Source organism: Thermobia domestica, chromosome 5 (genome assembly GCF_964235325.1).
Source record: "Thermobia domestica chromosome 5, izTheDome1.hap1.1, whole genome shotgun sequence".
Taxonomy (NCBI): domain Eukaryota; kingdom Metazoa; phylum Arthropoda; class Insecta; order Zygentoma; family Lepismatidae; genus Thermobia; species Thermobia domestica.
This window is the reverse complement of record NC_137458.1, coordinates 125,850,452-125,870,143: the sequence shown is the minus strand read 5'-3', so window position 1 is coordinate 125,870,143 and position 19,692 is coordinate 125,850,452. Positions and strand designations below refer to the sequence as shown.

Genomic DNA, 19,692 nt, shown 5'->3' with positions numbered 1-19,692 from the left:
AAAAATGGCCCCGAAGTTAATTTATCAAAGTCTGCTATCTCCTTGTGGATAGAATGTTATATAGTTTCCCGATACTATTTCACCTTCTTCTGATCTGAACTTATGGTTAACCTGGCTTTTAAAACGGTTTCCCTTCTATTGACAAAAATATGCTCTGAGCTCTACCCGCTCAACTGTCTTCCGAGGATGCCCTTGACTTCCCACATACATTGGCTGCATTAGACGGTAACCGCTTCGTCCCACGCAAAAGTATAATTTGAGATTTTCTCTTCAACTGGAATAAGACCCGACCCTTTCGAGCAGTGTTTCTTCCAGAACTGTTTTTCGGGGGGGGGGGCACTGCCCCCGTACCTCTGAGAGTGTCCCCAGAGCAGCCCAAAATAATACGTTTATAATATAATAATAAATAGAATAATAGTATCAGCAGTGCCCCCCGGAGTACTAAGTGTGCCAGTAGTAGGGGTCCCCGTATGGCGAACTGAGTCAGCAAAATTTTTTGTGACGTCATAGGTCAAAGGTGAATGACCTTGGTCAGGGGTCAATGACCTAGGGGTACCTAGGACCACCCCCTCTAAAATTTGGCAGGGGTACCATGCCCCACCCCCTAAATTTTGGCAGGGGTACATAGGACCACCCCCCTTAAATTTTGGAAATTGCCAAATCTAAAAATTTGGTGTGGTAGCCTAGGACCACAGTATGTACCTCTATCGGTATTGGGTGTCTATGTCGTTCCCTTTTATGGGTAAAAACTTGCCAAAAAGTCAAATTTCGGGGGTTTTTGACCTAATTTATCCCCTTGGATGAGGTGTTATTACCTTATATAGTTATATGGGCGTATACAGGGGTTCATTACCTTTTATAAAATATGGGTATATTAATGCACCCCTTGAAAAATTTGGGAGGGGTACCATGGCCCACCCCTTAAATTTTGGAAATTGACCAATTTAAACATTGGGTATTATAGTACAGGACCCTAATATGTATTATGATAAATTTAGGTGGTCCACCTCGTTCCCTTCTAGGGGTACAAAATTGCCAAAATATAAACGTAAGCAATACGTTATACCACGTGTTTGGTTTTTGGTCGATTTTATCCCCTTTGATGAGGTGTTATTATCCTATATAGTTATATGGTCATGTATAGGGGTCCATTACCTATCATAAGACATAGGTACATTTGTGCACCCCGGGAGGGGTACCTTGGCCCACCCCTTTAATTTTGGAAATTGCCCAATTTAAACATTTGGTATTATAGTATAGGACACTAATATAGATCACTATAAATTTGGGCGGTCCACCTCGTTCCCTTCTAGGGGTACAAAATTGCCAAAATATAAACGTAAGCAATAAGTTATACCACGTGGTTGGTTTTTGGTCGATTTTATCCCCTTTGATGAGGTGTTATTATCCTATAAAGTTATATGGGCGTATACAGGGGTTCATTACCTTTTATAACATATGGGTATATTAATGCACCCCTTGAAAAATTTGGGAGGGGTACCTTGGCCCACCCCTTAAATTTTGGAAATTGACCAATTTAAACATTGGGTATTATAGTACAGGACCCTAATATGTATTATGATAAATTTGGGCGGTCCACCTCGTTCCCTTCTAGGGGTACAAAATTGCCAAAATATAAACGTAAGCAATACGTTATACCACGTGGTTGGTTTTTGGTCGATTTTATCCCCTTTGATGAGGTGTTATTATCCTATATAGTTATATGGGCGTATACAGGGGTTCATTACCTTTTATAACATATGGGTATATTAATGCACCCCTTGAAAAATTTGGGAGTTGTACCTTGGCCCACCCCTTAAATTTTGGAAATTGACCAATTTAAACATTGGGTATTATAGTACAGGACCCTAACATGTATCATGATAAATTTGGGCGGTCCACCTCGTTTCATTCTAGGGGTACAAAATTGCCAAAATATAAACGTAAGCAATACGTTATACCACGTGTTTGGGTTTGATCGATTTTATCCCCTTTGATGAGGTGTTATTAACCTATATAGTTATATGGTCATGTATAGGGGTCCATTACCTTTCATAAGATATGGGTACATGTGTGCACTCCGGGAGGGGTACCTTGGCCCACCCCTTAAATTTTAGAAATTGCTCATTTTATATATTTGGTATTATAGTACTGGACCCTAACATGTATTATGATAAATTTGGGTGGTTCACCTCATTCCTTTTAGGGGTACGAAATTGCCAAATTTTAGTACAACCACGTGTTTGTTTTGGCTCAATTTATCCCCCTTGGATGAGGTTCTATTACCTTATATGATTATATGGTCTTGTATAGGGTCCATTTTCTATCATAAGACATAGGTACATTGATGCACCCCGGGAGGTGTACCATAGCCAATCCCTTAAATTTTGGAAATTTTTCAATTTAAGCATTCGCTATCATAGTACATGACCTCAATATGTATCATGATAAATTTGGGTGGTCCACCTTGTTCCCTTTCATGACTAAAAAAATGCCAAAATATAGACATAAACAATATGTTGTATCACGTGTTTGGTTTTTGGCCCAATTTATCCCGTTTGATGCGGTCTTATTACCGTATATGTTTATATGGTCATATATATAGGTTCATTTCATATCATAAGACATGAGTACATTGATGCACCCTTTAAAATTTGGGAGGGGTATCTTGACTCATCCACTCAGTTTTAGAAATTGTTTAATATAAGCATTTGGTATCTTCGTACAGGTCTTCAATATGTACCACTACAAATTTGGATGGTCCACATCGTTCCCTTTCATGGGTAAAGAACTACCAAAAATCAAATTTCGGAGGTTATTGACTCCTATTTAGCACGTTATATGGTTTATTACCTCTATATGTTTATGTTCTCTTTTAAATTTGGGAATTATAAAATAACATAATTTGGTAAACGTTTTCTAGGACCCATTGGTGTTTCTCTTATGGCCAAATATTCAAAATTTAAAGGTTATTAACCGGCTTTATTATTAAATGAGTACAGGATTTATTACTTTTTCATAAGACACAGGTGTATTTGTGTACCAATCTTAAATTTTGGGAGGGGTACATTTCTTATTGTCATATCAATAATTGGTAATTGTTCTTTGGGTAAATCATTGTGAAATATTAGTATGATCACGTGATCAGTTATTGACCTATGATGGGATTAGGAGTCCAGGACATTGGTACATTTAAACTTTGTAGGATAATTTGAGAATGCGTCATTGGTATTGATTATTACAGCCAAATATAAACGTAAGCAATACGATGTACCACGTGATTGACCTTGATGAGGTAGTGTACAGGGATACATAGCTAACCTTATTGAATCTTATGACTCATAGTCTTAAGGGAATACATGCTACAACACTGGCAAAGTTATTGTTGATGTAATTTGATTGGTTGATCACTATCTTTCGTGCAATCTGATTGGCTGATCACTATCTTTCGTGCAATCTGATTGGCTGATCACTATCTTTCGTGCAATCTGATTGGTTGCTGATTTTCAAATCTTTGCTGCATTCAGTTTTAAGTTTTGTTTAACATTTAAAAATCTTGGTTTCGTTCAACATTTTGGACTCACTGATAAATATGATCAAAACCGTTTATTTGTTAATCGAATAGTTAAAAACCGGATAAAGTTTGACGGTTAACCGTGAAACGTAAAATTTTTTTAGTTTGAAATTTTTTGTTTGAATTTTTTTGTTTCAGAATTTTGTTTGAAATTTGTTTCAAAATTTTTTGTTTGAAAATTTTTTTGTTTGAAATTTTTTGTTGCAAAATTTTGTTTGAAATTTTTTTGTTTAAAATTTTTTGTTCGAAATTTTTGTTTTGAAATTTTTCGTTTCCAAATTTTTTTGTTTAAAATTTTTTTTGTTTCGATTTTTTTTCGTTTCAAAATTTTGTTTGAATTTTTCGTTTCCAAATTTTTTCGTTTCAAAAATTTTGTTTCAAAGTTTGGTTTGACATTTTTAAAAGTTTGTGCACTCATTAGTAAAGAACCGGAACTGTTTAGAGCAAAAACCTCTGGCAACATTGTGGTGCAATAGTACACGTCAGAACCTGGGGTTGTACTTGAAATGAAAAAACACAATTCATTGAAATGGATCATTTTATTACACTCCACATACATCCATACCAGATAGCGGTTCTGGATATTGTCGATACAATGTATTTTGAACTTCTTGCACTAGTTTGTCTTTAGCATATAATTTTAATTCCAATTGAAGTCTTTTAAGGTCTAATGCAATATCAATTGGTGGAAACTCAATGTCCATTTGATCTCAAATAAACTGTTTATCAATACAGGTATGCACCCACGAACGATGTTGACAACCATCACAATATCTAGATACATGTTGTACAATATGCATAACACATTTTTCAAAATAGTACTTTTTCAGGAATATACTAGTTTTGTTGCACACTTCCACTGCATGTTTCACACACTGAAATACGCTGATGAATTTGTTCCATTCAGTTTGTGTTAGATACACCATGTTGCGAGGGACATGAAATGTACCCTTTTTACGTAACAGCACCATCTTCTCTTCGAGGACTGTACGCAGCACCACTTCATGATTTGAGCATAATGATTTGACTATGGTCACATTTAGCTCATCATGAAAATAATCGTTCATTTGGTCGATTCGTGCCATTCTTCACAGGTCAGTTGTACACAAAATTGTTCTGCTTTGCCCAATCGAATCACAGGTTCAAATGTTCTAGCACTGATACCAATCATCACATGTTTTGTTTATCAGATAATAGCTTGCGAAGATGAACTCTTTATCGTTAGAAGTACACATCTTTCCTCCTGAAATGCACTTGCTCAAATGATTTCGTGGGATGACAGTGTATTGGTTGATTTATAGAACTACGGCTGACGTCATTGAAAAGAATGTTGCCAGAGGTTTTTGTTCTAAACAGTTCAGGTTCTTTACTAATGAGTGCACAAACTTTTAAAAATGTCAAACCAAACTTTGAAACAAAATTTTTGAAACGAAAAAATTTGGAAACGAAAAATTCAAACAAAATTTTGAAACGAAAAAAAATCGAAACAAAAAATTTTAAACAAAAAAATTTGGAAACGAAAAATTTCAAAACAAAAATTTCGAACAAAAAATTTTAAACAAAAAACTTTCAAACAAAATTTTGCAACAAAAAATTTCAAACAAAAAAATTTTCAAACAAAAAATTTTGAAACAAATTTCAAACAAAATTCTGAAAGAAAAAAATTCAAACAAAAAATTTCAAACTAAAAAAATTTTACGTTTCACGGTTAACCGTCAAACTTTATCCGGTTTTTAACTATTCGATTAACAAATAAACGGTTTTGATCATATTTATCAGTGAGTCCAAAATGTTGAACGAAACCAAGATTTTTAAATGTTAAACAAAACTTAAAACTGAATGCAGCAAAGATTTGAAAATCAGCAACCAATCAGATTGCACGAAAGATAGTGATCAGCCAATCAGATTGCACGAAAGATAGTGATCAGCCAATCAGATTGCACGAAAGATAGTGATCAACCAATCAAATTACATCAACAATAACTTTGCCAGTGTTGTAGCATGTATTCCCTTAAGACTATGAGTTATAAGATTCAATAAGGTTAGCTATGTATCCCTGTACACTACCTCATCAAGGTCAATCACGTGGTACATCGTATTGCTTACGTTTATATTTGGCTGTAATAATCAATACCAATGACGCATTCTCAAATTATCCTACAAAGTTTAAATGTACCAATGTCCTGGACTCCTAATCCCATCATAGGTCAATAACTGATCACGTGATCATACTAATATTTCACAATGATTTACCCAAAGAACAATTACCAATTATTGATATGACAATAAGAAATGTACCCCTCCCAAAATTTAAGATTGGTACACAAATACACCTGTGTCTTATGAAAAAGTAATAAATCCTGTACTCATTTAATAATAAAGCCGGTTAATAACCTTTAAATTTTGAATATTTGGCCATAAGAGAAACACCAATGGGTCCTAGAAAACGTTTACCAAATTATGCTATTTTATAATTCCCAAATTTAAAAGAGAACATAAACATATAGAGGTAATAAACCATATAACGTGCTAAATAGGAGTCAATAACCTCCGAAATTTGATTTTTGGTAGTTCTTTACCCATGAAAGGGAACGATGTGGACCATCCAAATTTGTAGTGGTACATATTGAAGACCTGTACGAAGATACCAAATGCTTATATTAAACAATTTCTAAAACTGAGTGGATGAGTCAAGATACCCCTCCCAAATTTTAAAGGGTGCATCAATGTACTCATGTCTTATGATATGAAATGAACCTATATATATGACCATATAAACATATACGGTAATAAGACCGCATCAAACGGGATAAATTGGGCCAAAAACCAAACACGTGATACAACATATTGCTTATGTCTATATTTTGGCATTTTTTTTAGTCATGAAAGGGAACAAGGTGGACCACCCAAATTTATCATGATACATATTGAGGTCATGTACTATGATAGCGAATGCTTAAATTGAAAAATTTCCAAAATTTAAGGGATTGGCTATGGTACACCTCCCGGGGTGCATCAATGTACCTATGTCTTATGATAGAAAATGGACCCTATACAAGACCATATAATCATATTAGGTAATAGGACATCATCCAAGGGAATAAATTAGGTCAAAAACGAAACACGTGGTTGTACTAAAATTTGGCAATTTCGTACCCATGAAAGGGAACGAGATGAACCACCCAAATTTATAGTAATATATATTAGGGTCTTATACTATTATACCAAATGTTTAAATTGGGCAATTTCCAAAATAAAGAGGTGGGCCAAGGTACCCCTCCCAAATTTTTAAAGGGTGCATCAATATACCCATGTCTAATAATACGGAATGGACCAATATACATAACCATATAATCATATAAGGTAATAGAACCTCATCCAAGGGGGATAAATTGAGCCAAAACAAACACGTGGTTGTACTAAAATTTGGCAATTTCGTACCCCTAAAAGGAATGAGGTGAACCACCCAAATTTATCATAATACATGTTAGGGTCCAGTACTATAATACCAAATATATAAAATGAGCAATTTCTAAAATTTAAGGGGTGGGCCAAGGTACCCCTCCCGGAGTGCACACATGTACCCATATCTTATGAAAGGTAATGGACCCCTATACATGACCATATAACTATATAGGTTAATAACACCTCATCAAAGGGGATAAAATCGACCAAAAACCAAACACGTGGTATAACGTATTGCTTACGTTTATATTTTGGCAATTTTGTACCCCTAGAAGGGAACGAGGTGGACCGCCCAAATTTATAGTGATCTATATTAGTGTCCTATACTATAATACCAAATGTTTAAATTGGGCAATTTCCAAAATTAAAGGGGTGGGCCAAGGTACCCCTCCCGGGGTGCACAAATGTACCTATGTCTTATGATAGGTAATGGACCCCTATACATGACCATATAACTATATAGGATAATAACACCTCATCAAAGGGGATAAAATCGACCAAAAACCAAACACGTGGTATAACGTATTGCTTACGTTTATATTTTGGCAATTTTGTACCCCTAGAAGGGAACGAGGTGGACCACCTAAATTTATCATAATACATATTAGGGTCCTGTACTATAATACCCAATGTTTAAATTGGTCAATTTCCAAAATTTAAGGGGTGGGCCAAGGTACCCCTCCCAAATTTTTCAAGGGGTGCATTAATATACCCATATGTTATAAAAGGTAATGAACCCCTGTATACGCCCATATAACTTTATAGGATAATAACACCTCATCAAAGGGGATAAAATCGACCAAAAACCAACCACGTGGTATAACGTATTGCTTACGTTTATATTTTGGCAATTTTGTACCCCTAGAAGGGAACGAGGTGGACCGCCCAAATTTATAGTGATCTATATTAGTGTCCTATACTATAATACCAAATATTTAAATTGGGCAATTTCCAAAATTAAAGGGGTGGGCCAAGGTACCCCTCCCGGGGTGCACAAATGTACCTATGTCTTATGATAGGTAATGGACCCCTATACATGACCATATAACTATATAGGATAATAACACCTCATCAAAGGGGATAAAATCGACCAAAAACCAAACACGTGGTATAACGTATTGCTTACGTTTATATTTTGGCAATTTTGTACCCCTAGAAGGGAACGAGGTGGACCACCTAAATTTATCATAATACATATTAGGGTCCTGTACTATAATACCCAATGTTTAAATTGGTCAATTTCCAAAATTTAAGGGGTGGGCCATGGTACCCCTCCCAAATTTTTCAAGGGGTGCATTAATATACCCATATTTTATAAAAGGTAATGAACCCCTGTATACGCCCATATAACTATATAAGGTAATAACACCTCATCCAAGGGGATAAATTAGGTCAAAAACCCCCGAAATTTGACTTTTTGGCAATTTTTTACCCATAAAAGGGAACGACATAGACACCCAATACCGATAGAGGTACATACTGTGGTCCTAGGCTACCACACCAAATTTTTAGATTTGGCAATTTCCAAAATTTAAGGGGGGTGGTCCTATGTACCCCTGCCAAAATTTAGGGGGTGGGGCATGGTACCCCTGCCAAATTTTAGAGGGGGTGGTCCTAGGTACCCCTAGGTCATTGACCCCTGACCAAGGTCATTCACCTTTGACCTATGACGTCACAAAAAATTTTGCTGACTCAGTTCGCCATACGGGGACCCCTACTACTGTGCCCCATCCCGGAACATTATTTCTGAAAGAAACGCTACTTTCAAGTATCTTTAAAAAGTACGATACTTCAAGAATTGTGCAGGTGAATCTATGGAAAATGAAATGGAATGAAATCTCTAAGTTTTACGTTCCAACATTATGTCGGCTAGGCTAAAGGAGACGGTGATGAAGGAAATGGTAGAATGAAGAAATTGCGAGGAAATAGGAGAAACCCGAGAAAACCCACGAACACGATGTTTGTACACTACACAGTCCACATGGTGCGAACTGGGATATAAACAAACACCACATGCACTTGAGGTAAAGACCAGTGGCGTAGCAGCTGCCCCCGCAACCCCCGCAGTGCGGGGGGCCCCGAGGTATAGGGGGCCTCTAAGTCTTGCGATGAATAAAGTTTTAAAGAAGTACAACTTCAACCTTACTTCTGTCGGCTTTACAAGTAGGGCCCCTTCTCTATACTCTGCGGGGGAGCCCGCAAAAGTGTGCTACGCCACTGGTAAAGACTCTACACTGTGCCACCGCAACCCTGAGTCTCTTAAAAAAAAAATGCGGGTGATGAATAATAGCAAAACGTAGGTAGGAGTGCCTTTAATGATGTCATGTTACAAATGTACGGTGTCACTCCGTACCATACGAGTTTGTGTCGACTCAGAGCAAAATTTCTGTTTTAGTATGCCATAATCTGTTACTACGATCAGAATTTACAATTGTATACGGTAGCGGTAGTTCAGTTGGGTGAGACACAAGGTTGGATTCCAGCTCGCTCACACCAACTGAGCTTTGTGGAGGGCAAACACCGTGTGCGTTGGTTTTCTCGGGGGCTCTTCCCTTTCCTTCCACTTACTTGATTTCATCATTCCATTCAATTTTCATCATCACCGTCTTCGTCAGCCTACACGTTATATCCTCGAGACGTAAAACTGAAATATTTCACTTTTACAATTGTCTGGTACGGAATTGCTCCCAGAGTCAATTTCGTAATGGTGTTTGCAACATGCGAAAATTTTAAAGCTACTATGCCTATTACCACAAACCAGAACGTGAGCAACTGCTACGGAGTGAGGCGGGAAGGTTCTAGAACACAGTTCCCTCTTCCCATTAAGCTGTAATAAAGACAGAAAACAACGTGCCATGTGAATCTCTAACCCGCCTTCACTCGCTGACGCTCGCTCGGCCATGCTATGTGGATTAAATAATAAACTGGTTCAGAAAGGAACCAACGTAGCTATATAGGGGAATCTATATAGGGGAAATCGTGTTCTAGAATCTTCTCGAGTGGGCCCTATAGTAATAATGTCATATGTCATACTATGACTTAAAAGATAAATAATAGAAAAGGACTAAATGATAAAATTTTTAAAACTCTTTTCAACTTTTGTTGTTTCGTTTGTAAATTGTTTATAGTTTGAAACATTCACAAGAAGAAGAAGAAAATTAATATCGAAAAAGTCCTGAGAAACAAAAAGGCAACGGCATGCGCTTATGAAATAAGAAGGCTGTATGAAGCGCACAGGTATATGAGGTAAAAAATTTTAAACGAAAAGTCCGTGTGCTTAAACGAAGTAAATTGAGAATATTAGGGAATTCAAAGCTAAATATCGAAAAAATGGCAGGGATAAACGATGAGAAGAGGAAACTTATGGAGGCAGAAATGAATCGGTAAGTTATTACGTATGGTGTAGATATTATAGTTTTCCAAGTTGGATGAAATTGTACCTTATAAGATTTTTAAAAGCAATGGATAATTGTAAGATATAAGCGAATTTAATATTTGTGTACACCTCAATAAGAGTGCACTTTGTGTAGAACATTCATATTAACCAATACTTAGAGCCCTGATGGTCTTCTAACCATCTACGCTCGCTCAGCTATCTTTTGTGAGGTAAGTACCACGGGAGCTCTTATATTTGCAAGATTTGGGAGGAAACTAAAAGATACCCAAAATCACTTGTTCTGCACAAAATGCACTCTTATGCATCCTTATCCATGCCTAAAAAAAAATCCTCTTAATAAGGTAGAGACGACCAATTCTTCCTCGTTTTGGTAACTTTTTACTTTGGGCAAGGCAGTGATATCCCGTCACCGTTAATATTATTCACATGCCACTGACGTGCAGATGTAGTATTGGAACAACACTAGAAATAGCTATTGAAAAATTGTAATTCTTTCACTACTTTACCTCTTATTGTCTTCTAAAAGATTTACACTGAGCGACATGAAAATATCTCACTTAGCATAGATAAAATTCAAGGTGGCCTCCAGAGATAATTGTTGAAAATTACAATTCATTTTCAATCTCCGTATAAATACAGTTTCCGGATATATGGCATAAGAACTGCAAATGAAATGAAATGAAATCCTTGAGTTTTACGTCCCACGATTATGCCGGTTAGTCTCAAGGAGACGGTGATGATGAGAGATGAGTGAAATGGTGGACTGAAGAAAGTGGGAGGAAACGGGAGAACCCCGAGAAAACCCACGAACATGGTGTTTGTCCACCATAAAGTTCAGTTGGCGGGGGCTGGGATCGAACAAGAGGTGAACGCTCTACCACTTAGCCACCGCGCCCCCCATAAGAACTACAGTGCAAAAGCACAAATCAACCTGTGCTAGGTGGCCACTAAAAAGCATGAATGCTATCTGACAGATTAAATGTAGGGCGAAACTGGTGGGCCCGCGCGGGGATGCGTCCGAAGGGAGCACTTGTCATGGTTTTTGGCAAAGATACGTTTCAGTAGCACTTGTCATGGTTTTACATTAGTAACGTTCCACTTGTAAACATAAAATACAGCTTCTGAACACTGTGCAGAAATACACCACTAGCGGAAAATAACATCTAATAAAGTCATCTTTCATATGCACTCACTTATTTTACCCACCGTAAAACACTTGTAATGATTTTACACTAGTAACCCTACAATTGTAAACCTGGAATACAGCTCTATTACTTTATATAAAATTATCTCGCCTGCAGAAATATGTTCCTTATATCTTTTCTTACAAAGTATTGTAAAGTACCCAAAATCCTTACATGTATTTTTAATTTATTTTGGTTACTATAAAACAAGGAAGTGATATTGAAACTGCTTAGAAAAAATAAAAACAGATAACGTCGGCTTCACACCACAATTATAGGAAGTTTTCCTATACGGAAATAAGGAAGTAAGAGATTGCAGAAAGAGACCTGAGCTAAGCTCTACGCCACAACCAGGAAGCACCTGAATCCCGGAAAGGGGTTCTGCTGGTTGAGAACGGAGAGTAGATTCGAGGAGTTGTAATTAAGATCGCAGAGTGTGAAGACATCGATTTGAGTTGAACAGAGCTGAGCTATCTGTGAGTACTGCATCTATTTACGATGTTGGAAAATCAGAATGGTTAAGTTTCTGTGCCATTACGATGTAGTAGATTTAAAACCATTTCGAGTCCTAATAGCTTGTGGTGTGATGTCGAAAATATCCAAAAGAAATTGATTATTTCATTTCTTATCCTAAGATGATTAGTTAAATTCATCCTTGAGTTGTCTAAATACACGGTGTTGCAAATTTCAGATGTGCTACGCTCTACCCCCAAGTATAAAAACTTTCTAAGATACTAAATCATTCCAGTTAGAAATTTGTAGCACACGTTAGTATTCTTTTTCACCTGTAAATCTTCCAAAATGTGGAGCGCCAAAACTGCACCACCACCATCACTGATTCCTTCCTGATCCTTATTCACATACATATATTTCTCAGTAATGTTGTTGCTGTTTCTGATACACGTATTATTGCAGAGCGAGCGTAAGCGAGTGAAGGCGGGTTAGACCCCCGTAAGGCACGTTGTTTTTTTGTCTTTCGTTCTTGTTAGCTGTAACTGCCGGAACTGGTTCAGATGAATCTCTTATTGCCACTGCCTTGCCTAAAGTAAACGCTTGTTTTTTTTTTAATACAAGTATTTCAAAACTAAGATGCAGATTGCGAATATGTGCTCAACGCTCAAGTAAACCTTAACCATATTAGTCCAGGCAATTTACAGTTGGACCTGGGCAAAATTGCAATAGAAGCTTTTTAAACAGTTTTTGATTCAGGAATCATTACTGAATAACATATTCAAAATCCGACAAAATCGGACCACGGGAACACCCCCCCAAAACGGTTTTCAAAATGGCGGACCATGGTTAAAGAATCTTGAGTCTATCTTGCAATTTTCTTCTGTGTCTCGGGTTCATCTCATCCGATTTTCACAGTTTTGTTGATGATGACGTCTAAAGATGGTTCCTACAGTTTAACGTGAGATCTGAACCACATGACCCCACCGGGACCTCTTCACCACAAGGTGACGACCGTAACCACTCATCCATCGGGGACATTATATAACTACATAAGGTTTCGTAAATCATAAGGGGAAAAAATTGTAACCATCCCAAAAATAGTATAAATTTATTCCAAATGTTCTAATATACAGGGTGGCCCAAAAGTAGGTATACAGTTCCGTACTTATCTCCTCCTGTATTTCATACCATTTCTTATTGTTATCACCTAGCTTCTTTATTATTTGTTCTTAATGTATTTTTAGTTATATCTTAAGCCCGGAACAGCCGAAGCAAATAAACCCATAAGCTAGAATGTTATACTTGATCAATGCATCAGTGTATACCTACGTTTGGGCCATCCTGTATTTCTAAATAATGTTTAATTTGTGTGTTAGTTGCCTGTTTTCTTAATTTGTTTTTATTATTAATTTTTGTTTTTACGGCTTTAATATTTTAAAAAGCATCTATTTTTAATTTGCTTTTTTTCTGTTTTGTTTTCAAATTAAATTACACATTTAAAAATGAAGATGTCTGAATATTGTGTAATATGTAAGGAAAAATTGGACAGTAAACAAGAAAGAGTTAAAATTAAACAGAAAGGAGCAGATGACATAAATGAAGCAAGCCACAGGCGTGGAAGTGATGTTGTTGCTGTTCCTGGTATTAGTGTCCATGTTTCATGTCGGAAACGATTTAAAGATTCAAAGGATATTGGTGTGAAGAAACGGCAGACTAGTGATGAAACAAAACCAAGAAAAAGTGCACGTTTAAATGAAGACTCAATTCGCAGTGCCACTCATTGCTTGTTTTGCGATACATTTGTGGACTTTTCTTCGAAGCATAAACCGTCATCAGAGCATGTAAAAGTATGTACGTCAGAATTTGTTGAAAGTGTTAAAAAGCTGTGAAAATCGTTGTGATGAATGGTCATTTAAGGTACGAGGACGTTTAGAGTACTATCTTGGTGACCTTCATGCAGCGGACTGCGTCTATCATAACACTTGTAGTGTAAATTTTCGAACTGGTAGGAACATTCCCCGTGAATACTCTTCCTCCAATAAGTACATAAAGAAAGGTCGGCCAAGTAATGAAGAACAGTACCTTGCATTCCTTCGAACCTGTTCGTAGTTGGAAAATAATGATGAAGAACAACTGCTGATGGGAGACCTGATTTCAAAAATGGAAGAATATCTTGAAGGGAGTCGAAGTTGTGCCTATGATCGGAGACATATGAAGAGGAAACTTTTGGAGTATTATGGAGAGAAAATTATTATTTCTGGTGGAAGTGGAAAGGCAGATGTAGTCACTTTACTTGATACAGCCACTGAAATTCTTCAAAATTATCACCAAAAGTCAAAAGAATGTGATATTGAATTACAGAAGATATACTTAATAGAAGCAGCAGCCAAAATAATCAGAAGTGAGGTGAAATCCCTCAACGTTTCTAATGTGAATGTATACCCATCTCCAAGTGACCTTACTCAAAAAAGTACTTTGCAATACGTATCTAAGAGTTTGAAATTACTGTTGTCAAAACTATTTGTGGGAAAGGATCCCTCTATAAAAATTGGTTCAATTGGTCAGAGCATTATGCAAGGTATACGTCCTAGAATATTACTATGTACATTGCAGATTGGTTTAGCTATCCAGCTGCATCACAACTTTAGATCAAGGTACCTTGTTGATTTGCTTCACAGTCTTGGTTATTGTTCATCATATTCCGAAGTAATTAGATTTGAAAGAAATGCTGCAGTATCAGGTAGCCATATCTCGTTAAATACTGCCAACAACACTGCAGTTCTTCTAGCAGCCGATAATGTTGAGCACAATGTTTGTACTTTGGATGGAAAGAACGCCTTTCATGGGATGGGTATGATTCCAGCTACAACCCCAAAGAACAAGATCCATCCAATTATTCAACGCTGTAAGATTGCTGAAAGTGACATTAAGAATGTTGCAGCAGTTGATATTGTGGAATACAGACATTCAAGAAGCATGCTCAGGGAGATTTCATTCAACAAACTTCCAATATTGCCCATTGCCTCTATAAGTAGGTTAAATCTTCTGTGGCAAATATGTGCAGGCGAAAGATCAGGTCCAAGTTGGTCAGGAGCTATGCAAACAATTCATTCTGGAATAAATGTTTCACATCCTGGTGTGGCATCAATCACATTTCTTCCTATCATTGATATGGCAGCTAGTGACATGACATGTATACCCTCAACATTGCAATACCTGAACAAGTTAGCACATGATCAACGTATCCCTTGTATCATTACTTTTGATCAGCCTTTATTTTGGAAAGCTTGCCAAATTATCTATGAGCAACAAGATCTCCAAGATATTGTTTTAATGATGGGAACATTTCATACTCTGATCAACCTTTTGGGTTCAATTGGCACTTTGATGAATGGTTCAGGATTATCTGAAGTACTTCAAGAAATCTATGGATCAAATGCTGTGCTGCATATGATGTCTGGAAAAGCTGTTTCTCGAGCAATGCGAGGGCATATGATAGTATATGTAGCTCTTTGTACCTTATTGGTTTCAGATGTTTTCCCTCGCAATGAAGATGGATCCCCTCATCATCTAGTTGAAGAAGACACATGGAAGAACCAGAAGACATTCAGTTTACAAACCAGTATGTATTGGACGGTGGATCTCTCCTACATTGGCTTTCATGGCCTAGCAATGAAACATATGACAACATTGCTGCTTCTTATGCAGACTTCACCCTGAAAACATATGGGAAAGCTATAATTGTTTTCGATGGTTATAGTGATTCTCCAACTATCAAGGATATGACTCACAGCAAACGCTGCACTAAGACCAGTAAGGATATTAATTTCAATCCTCACATGAAGTTTGTTGGCAAGAAATAACTATTCTTAGGTAATGCAAAGAACAAACAAACAATAATTTACCTAATAACTGAAAAGTTACAGGATCGCGGATGTACTGTGCACAATGCAATTGGAGATGCTGGTGTGGATATAGTTCGTGCTGCAGTCTCATCATCTGAAAAAGCAAATACAACAGTCATCGGGGAAGATACTGACTTGCTTATTCTGCTTCTGTTAATACAGATTTCAAGTTATACTATCACAGTGATATAAGACGGGGGACAATATTCCAATCCTGTGTATGATATTCTCCTCATTAAATCATTATTGGGTTATGATATATGCGAGTTCCTGGTATTTGTGCATGCTTTCACAGGCTGTGACACAACGTCCCGAATTTTTTCAATTGGAAAGTCCTCAGCATTTAACAAGCTGCAAGCTCCGTTCAGTTTCAAATGTATTTTGTTCTGACTCTTGTCAACAGTCTGAAATTGAGACTGCTGGAAGAAAAGCAATGCTTCTGTTATATGACTGCAATTCATTGGAATACACAAATGTACTACGCCATCGAATGTTACTTGAGAAGGTAGTTGCAGCTACATCATTTGTTACACCTGAACGTTTACCACCTACTGATTCGTCTACAAAGTACCATAGCTTTCGTACATACTTTCAAATAAGAATCTGGCAATCTACAGAAGGCGAAATAAAGGCTGAAGAGTGGGGTTGGTAAATAAAGGATAATTCCTACCATCCCATACTTTGTGATATGCCACCAGCTCCAGAGCATCTATTTAACATGATACGGTGTTTTTGTACGAGCAGATGCGCAACTTTTCGATGTGGATGCAGGCGTAAAGGATTGTCATGTTCAGCTGCTTGTGGAGACTGCCAAGTCACTGGTTGTGATAATATTCAAATTCGTGCTGATAATGAATATTTCAGTGATGAGGATGATTCACATTAATGTGTTTGTAGTTTACGAACTTCAATTTTTTAACGCAAACATAGATAATTTGAAGTAATTTTATTTAATTTAAAAGTTATGTGAACTCTGTTAATCATTGTTACCTGAATCAGTTGCTGTAGAATGGTGTTGATATATGTAGTTTTATTTAAAATACTATTGGGTACAAACAAAAGCTGAATTAAGTTTAAAAGTTTTACTTTATGCATACAAAACGATAAGCACAAACGAGTTATACTATTTTTAAATGAATTACATTGTTAGCATTCTCACACACATAAAACACAGTGAAGTGGCAATAATATTTTAATTTATTGACTATTAAATAAATAACTATAAAATACGTTGATTGTAAATTAATAGTTTTTTACACGAAACGTTGTAAGATAGGAGAAAAGTGTTGTTATTAAAAACTTTAGCATTTATATGTAGCTCTTATTTAAAAAATGTTTCATGTAAATCCGATTGCAGATACCCGAGGTACAGACAATTATTTAAGGTGTAAATGTAAGAAATTATGGTTTTTAAAATTAAATGTCGTTTTTCACAAGAAACTGTACGAGATAGGACATCAGTGCTCCTAATAGAAAATATAGTACGTAAAATGACCTTTGATTTAAAAAAACAATCGTCAAAATCGGATTACAGGAAACCGAGATACAGAAAAAAATTGCAAGATAGACGCAAGGTTTTTAAATCATAGTCCACCATTTTGAAAACCGTTTTTGGGAGTGTTCCCGTGGTCCGATTTTGTCGGATTTTGAATATGTTATTCAGTAATGATTCCTGAATCAAAAACTGTTTTGAAAGCTTCTATTGCAATTTTGCCCAGGTTAAGGGTATAATTGCTCTAGATTTCCTGGACTATATGTATTCTGCATTTTCGTTGCAATTAACACATTTTTTTTAAGGTAGTAGCGGACCTGTGCAAACCGTAACCGGAAATGATCGCCCAATTTATATCGAGAACAGAACCCAACGAACCCCTGCGGCACTACTAACCCTTTCCTACTACTACTACTACAACTACTGATATTATGGGTGCTAATTTAACGTATGGAACCATTAGACGACCGAATCAGAATAGAATATCACAAAAAAAAGTAGGTGAAAAAGCTTGTCCCCCAAAGCTTATCAATGGCCTTTATGGTAATGCTAATGGTTGTAATTTCTCAGTCTGGCTCGGACCAGGATGCATTGATATTCTCAGAAGTGTCAAATGCACATCTGTCAGTCTATCTACCTATTAAAATCCTACAGTACCAATTAAGAGCGACCGACCTTAGCTTTCAAACCTTTGATTTACGGTTATTTGTGATTTCACGTTTGTAACAAAGACAGATATTTTTAAAAGAGTGTACTTTAAATAAATTACCTAAAGAAATATTTTTCAGAAAATTTTTATCTTTTTATTGTTCAAAGGCCTTTGCCTTTAATAAGCCTTCTTCAAAACAAATGCAGATGAATTGTGCTGCCATCTTTGGAGCTCTTTTAAACTACGTTTATATGTTTGTGGCCAATCCTTTCGACAATGAGATCTCGGAAACTACAGGTTCTAGAAAGATGAAGTTTTCACTGATCGATTGCAAATTTCATGTAGATTGCCCAGTTCTAATTGAATATTTAAAAAACATAGCCACTATTTCTTTATTACAGTTTTACGGGTACATTGGAAGTGTTGAAATTTAAAAAAAAAAAAACTAAAGCACCATATCCTACGCACTATACATTCCAACACCACATAGTTGTATATTGGGGTTGTATATATATATATATATATATCAGGCGTTTGTTTCATGGCCAAATAATAATGGAAAGGGAAGGATAACCATTTCTCCAGTCTACGATGAACCTTTTTTTGGGAATGTTTTGCCCAGTGGACACCATATATAACTGACATTATAATTAATTGTGTATGAAATGTATTTGTTTATCACATACTGCATGCAAGAAGAAAGAAAACACTGGCCATACATGATGAATTAGAAACTCTAACCGGAAGCAGGCTCAAATCTTGCAAACGGTGCGAGATATTGAGAAAAATAATCGAAAACAGTCTCCCCTTTATGATACCCCTTGGCTTTTTTTTAATCAATACGTCTTTCACTTGTGTCTGTAAAGGGACATGTACAGATGTTGTAAAGAATGATAAGGAGATTTATGCTCATATGCGAATGATGCGCTGTATAGAGAGCGCAGGTTCAGCTAGTTTCTATTAAAGTCTTTCGCAGTAACTATGTTCGTCAGACTAGGAATAATCCCACGAGCCGGATAGCGGACCTCATCTTGCTCGCGAGTTTCATAGTTTGTCCATCACTGCGAGTTTCATAGTTTGTCCATCACTGCGAGTTTCATAGTCTGTCCATCTCTGCGAGTTTGACAATAAGAAAACAGACGTAAATAATCAGGGCACGAAAGCCAAGGTAGAAAAAACAAATTGAAGATGGTGCAGATCTAGTTTAAGAACACCACTTTTCCGAAATTTTCCGGGGCAAATTGAACACATTACTTATAAAGACGTATTACTAAGGAACAAATTTTTGCAGGTGACTGATTTAAATAGTAAATAATACAGCTGTATTCTGTGTTTACAAGTGTTGGCTTACTAGTACTAGATGATTGCAAGTCCCATACGACGGTTAAAATAAGTAGGTGCATACGAAAAAGGACTGTGTTTCATATTTATTTTCCACTGGCATGGTATTTCTGCATAGTGTACTAAGTCGTATATTCATTTATAAGTGTAGCGCTACTAGTCTGAAACCATTGTAAGTGTTATAGAAAGTCGTATCATTGCGAAAACCCATATTCATGTACTCGTGATTCAA

The 19,692-nt window shown here is 36.5% G+C and overlaps 1 protein-coding gene across 1 annotated transcript in view; it reads left to right on the top strand.

Annotated features, from left to right (window-relative positions):
* Nucleotides 1-10,089: 10,089 nt before the first annotated feature.
* The window catches only part of LOC145686111 (RNA-binding protein 42), a 129,390-nt gene continuing 119,787 nt past the window's right edge, over nt 10,090-19,692 (top strand). The window contains exon 1 of the mRNA XM_081759076.1: nt 10,090-10,422. Within this exon, the coding sequence (XP_081615202.1) occupies nt 10,370-10,422 (53 nt within the window). The 5' untranslated portion in view covers nt 10,090-10,369. The remainder of the gene's footprint in view (nt 10,423-19,692) is intronic.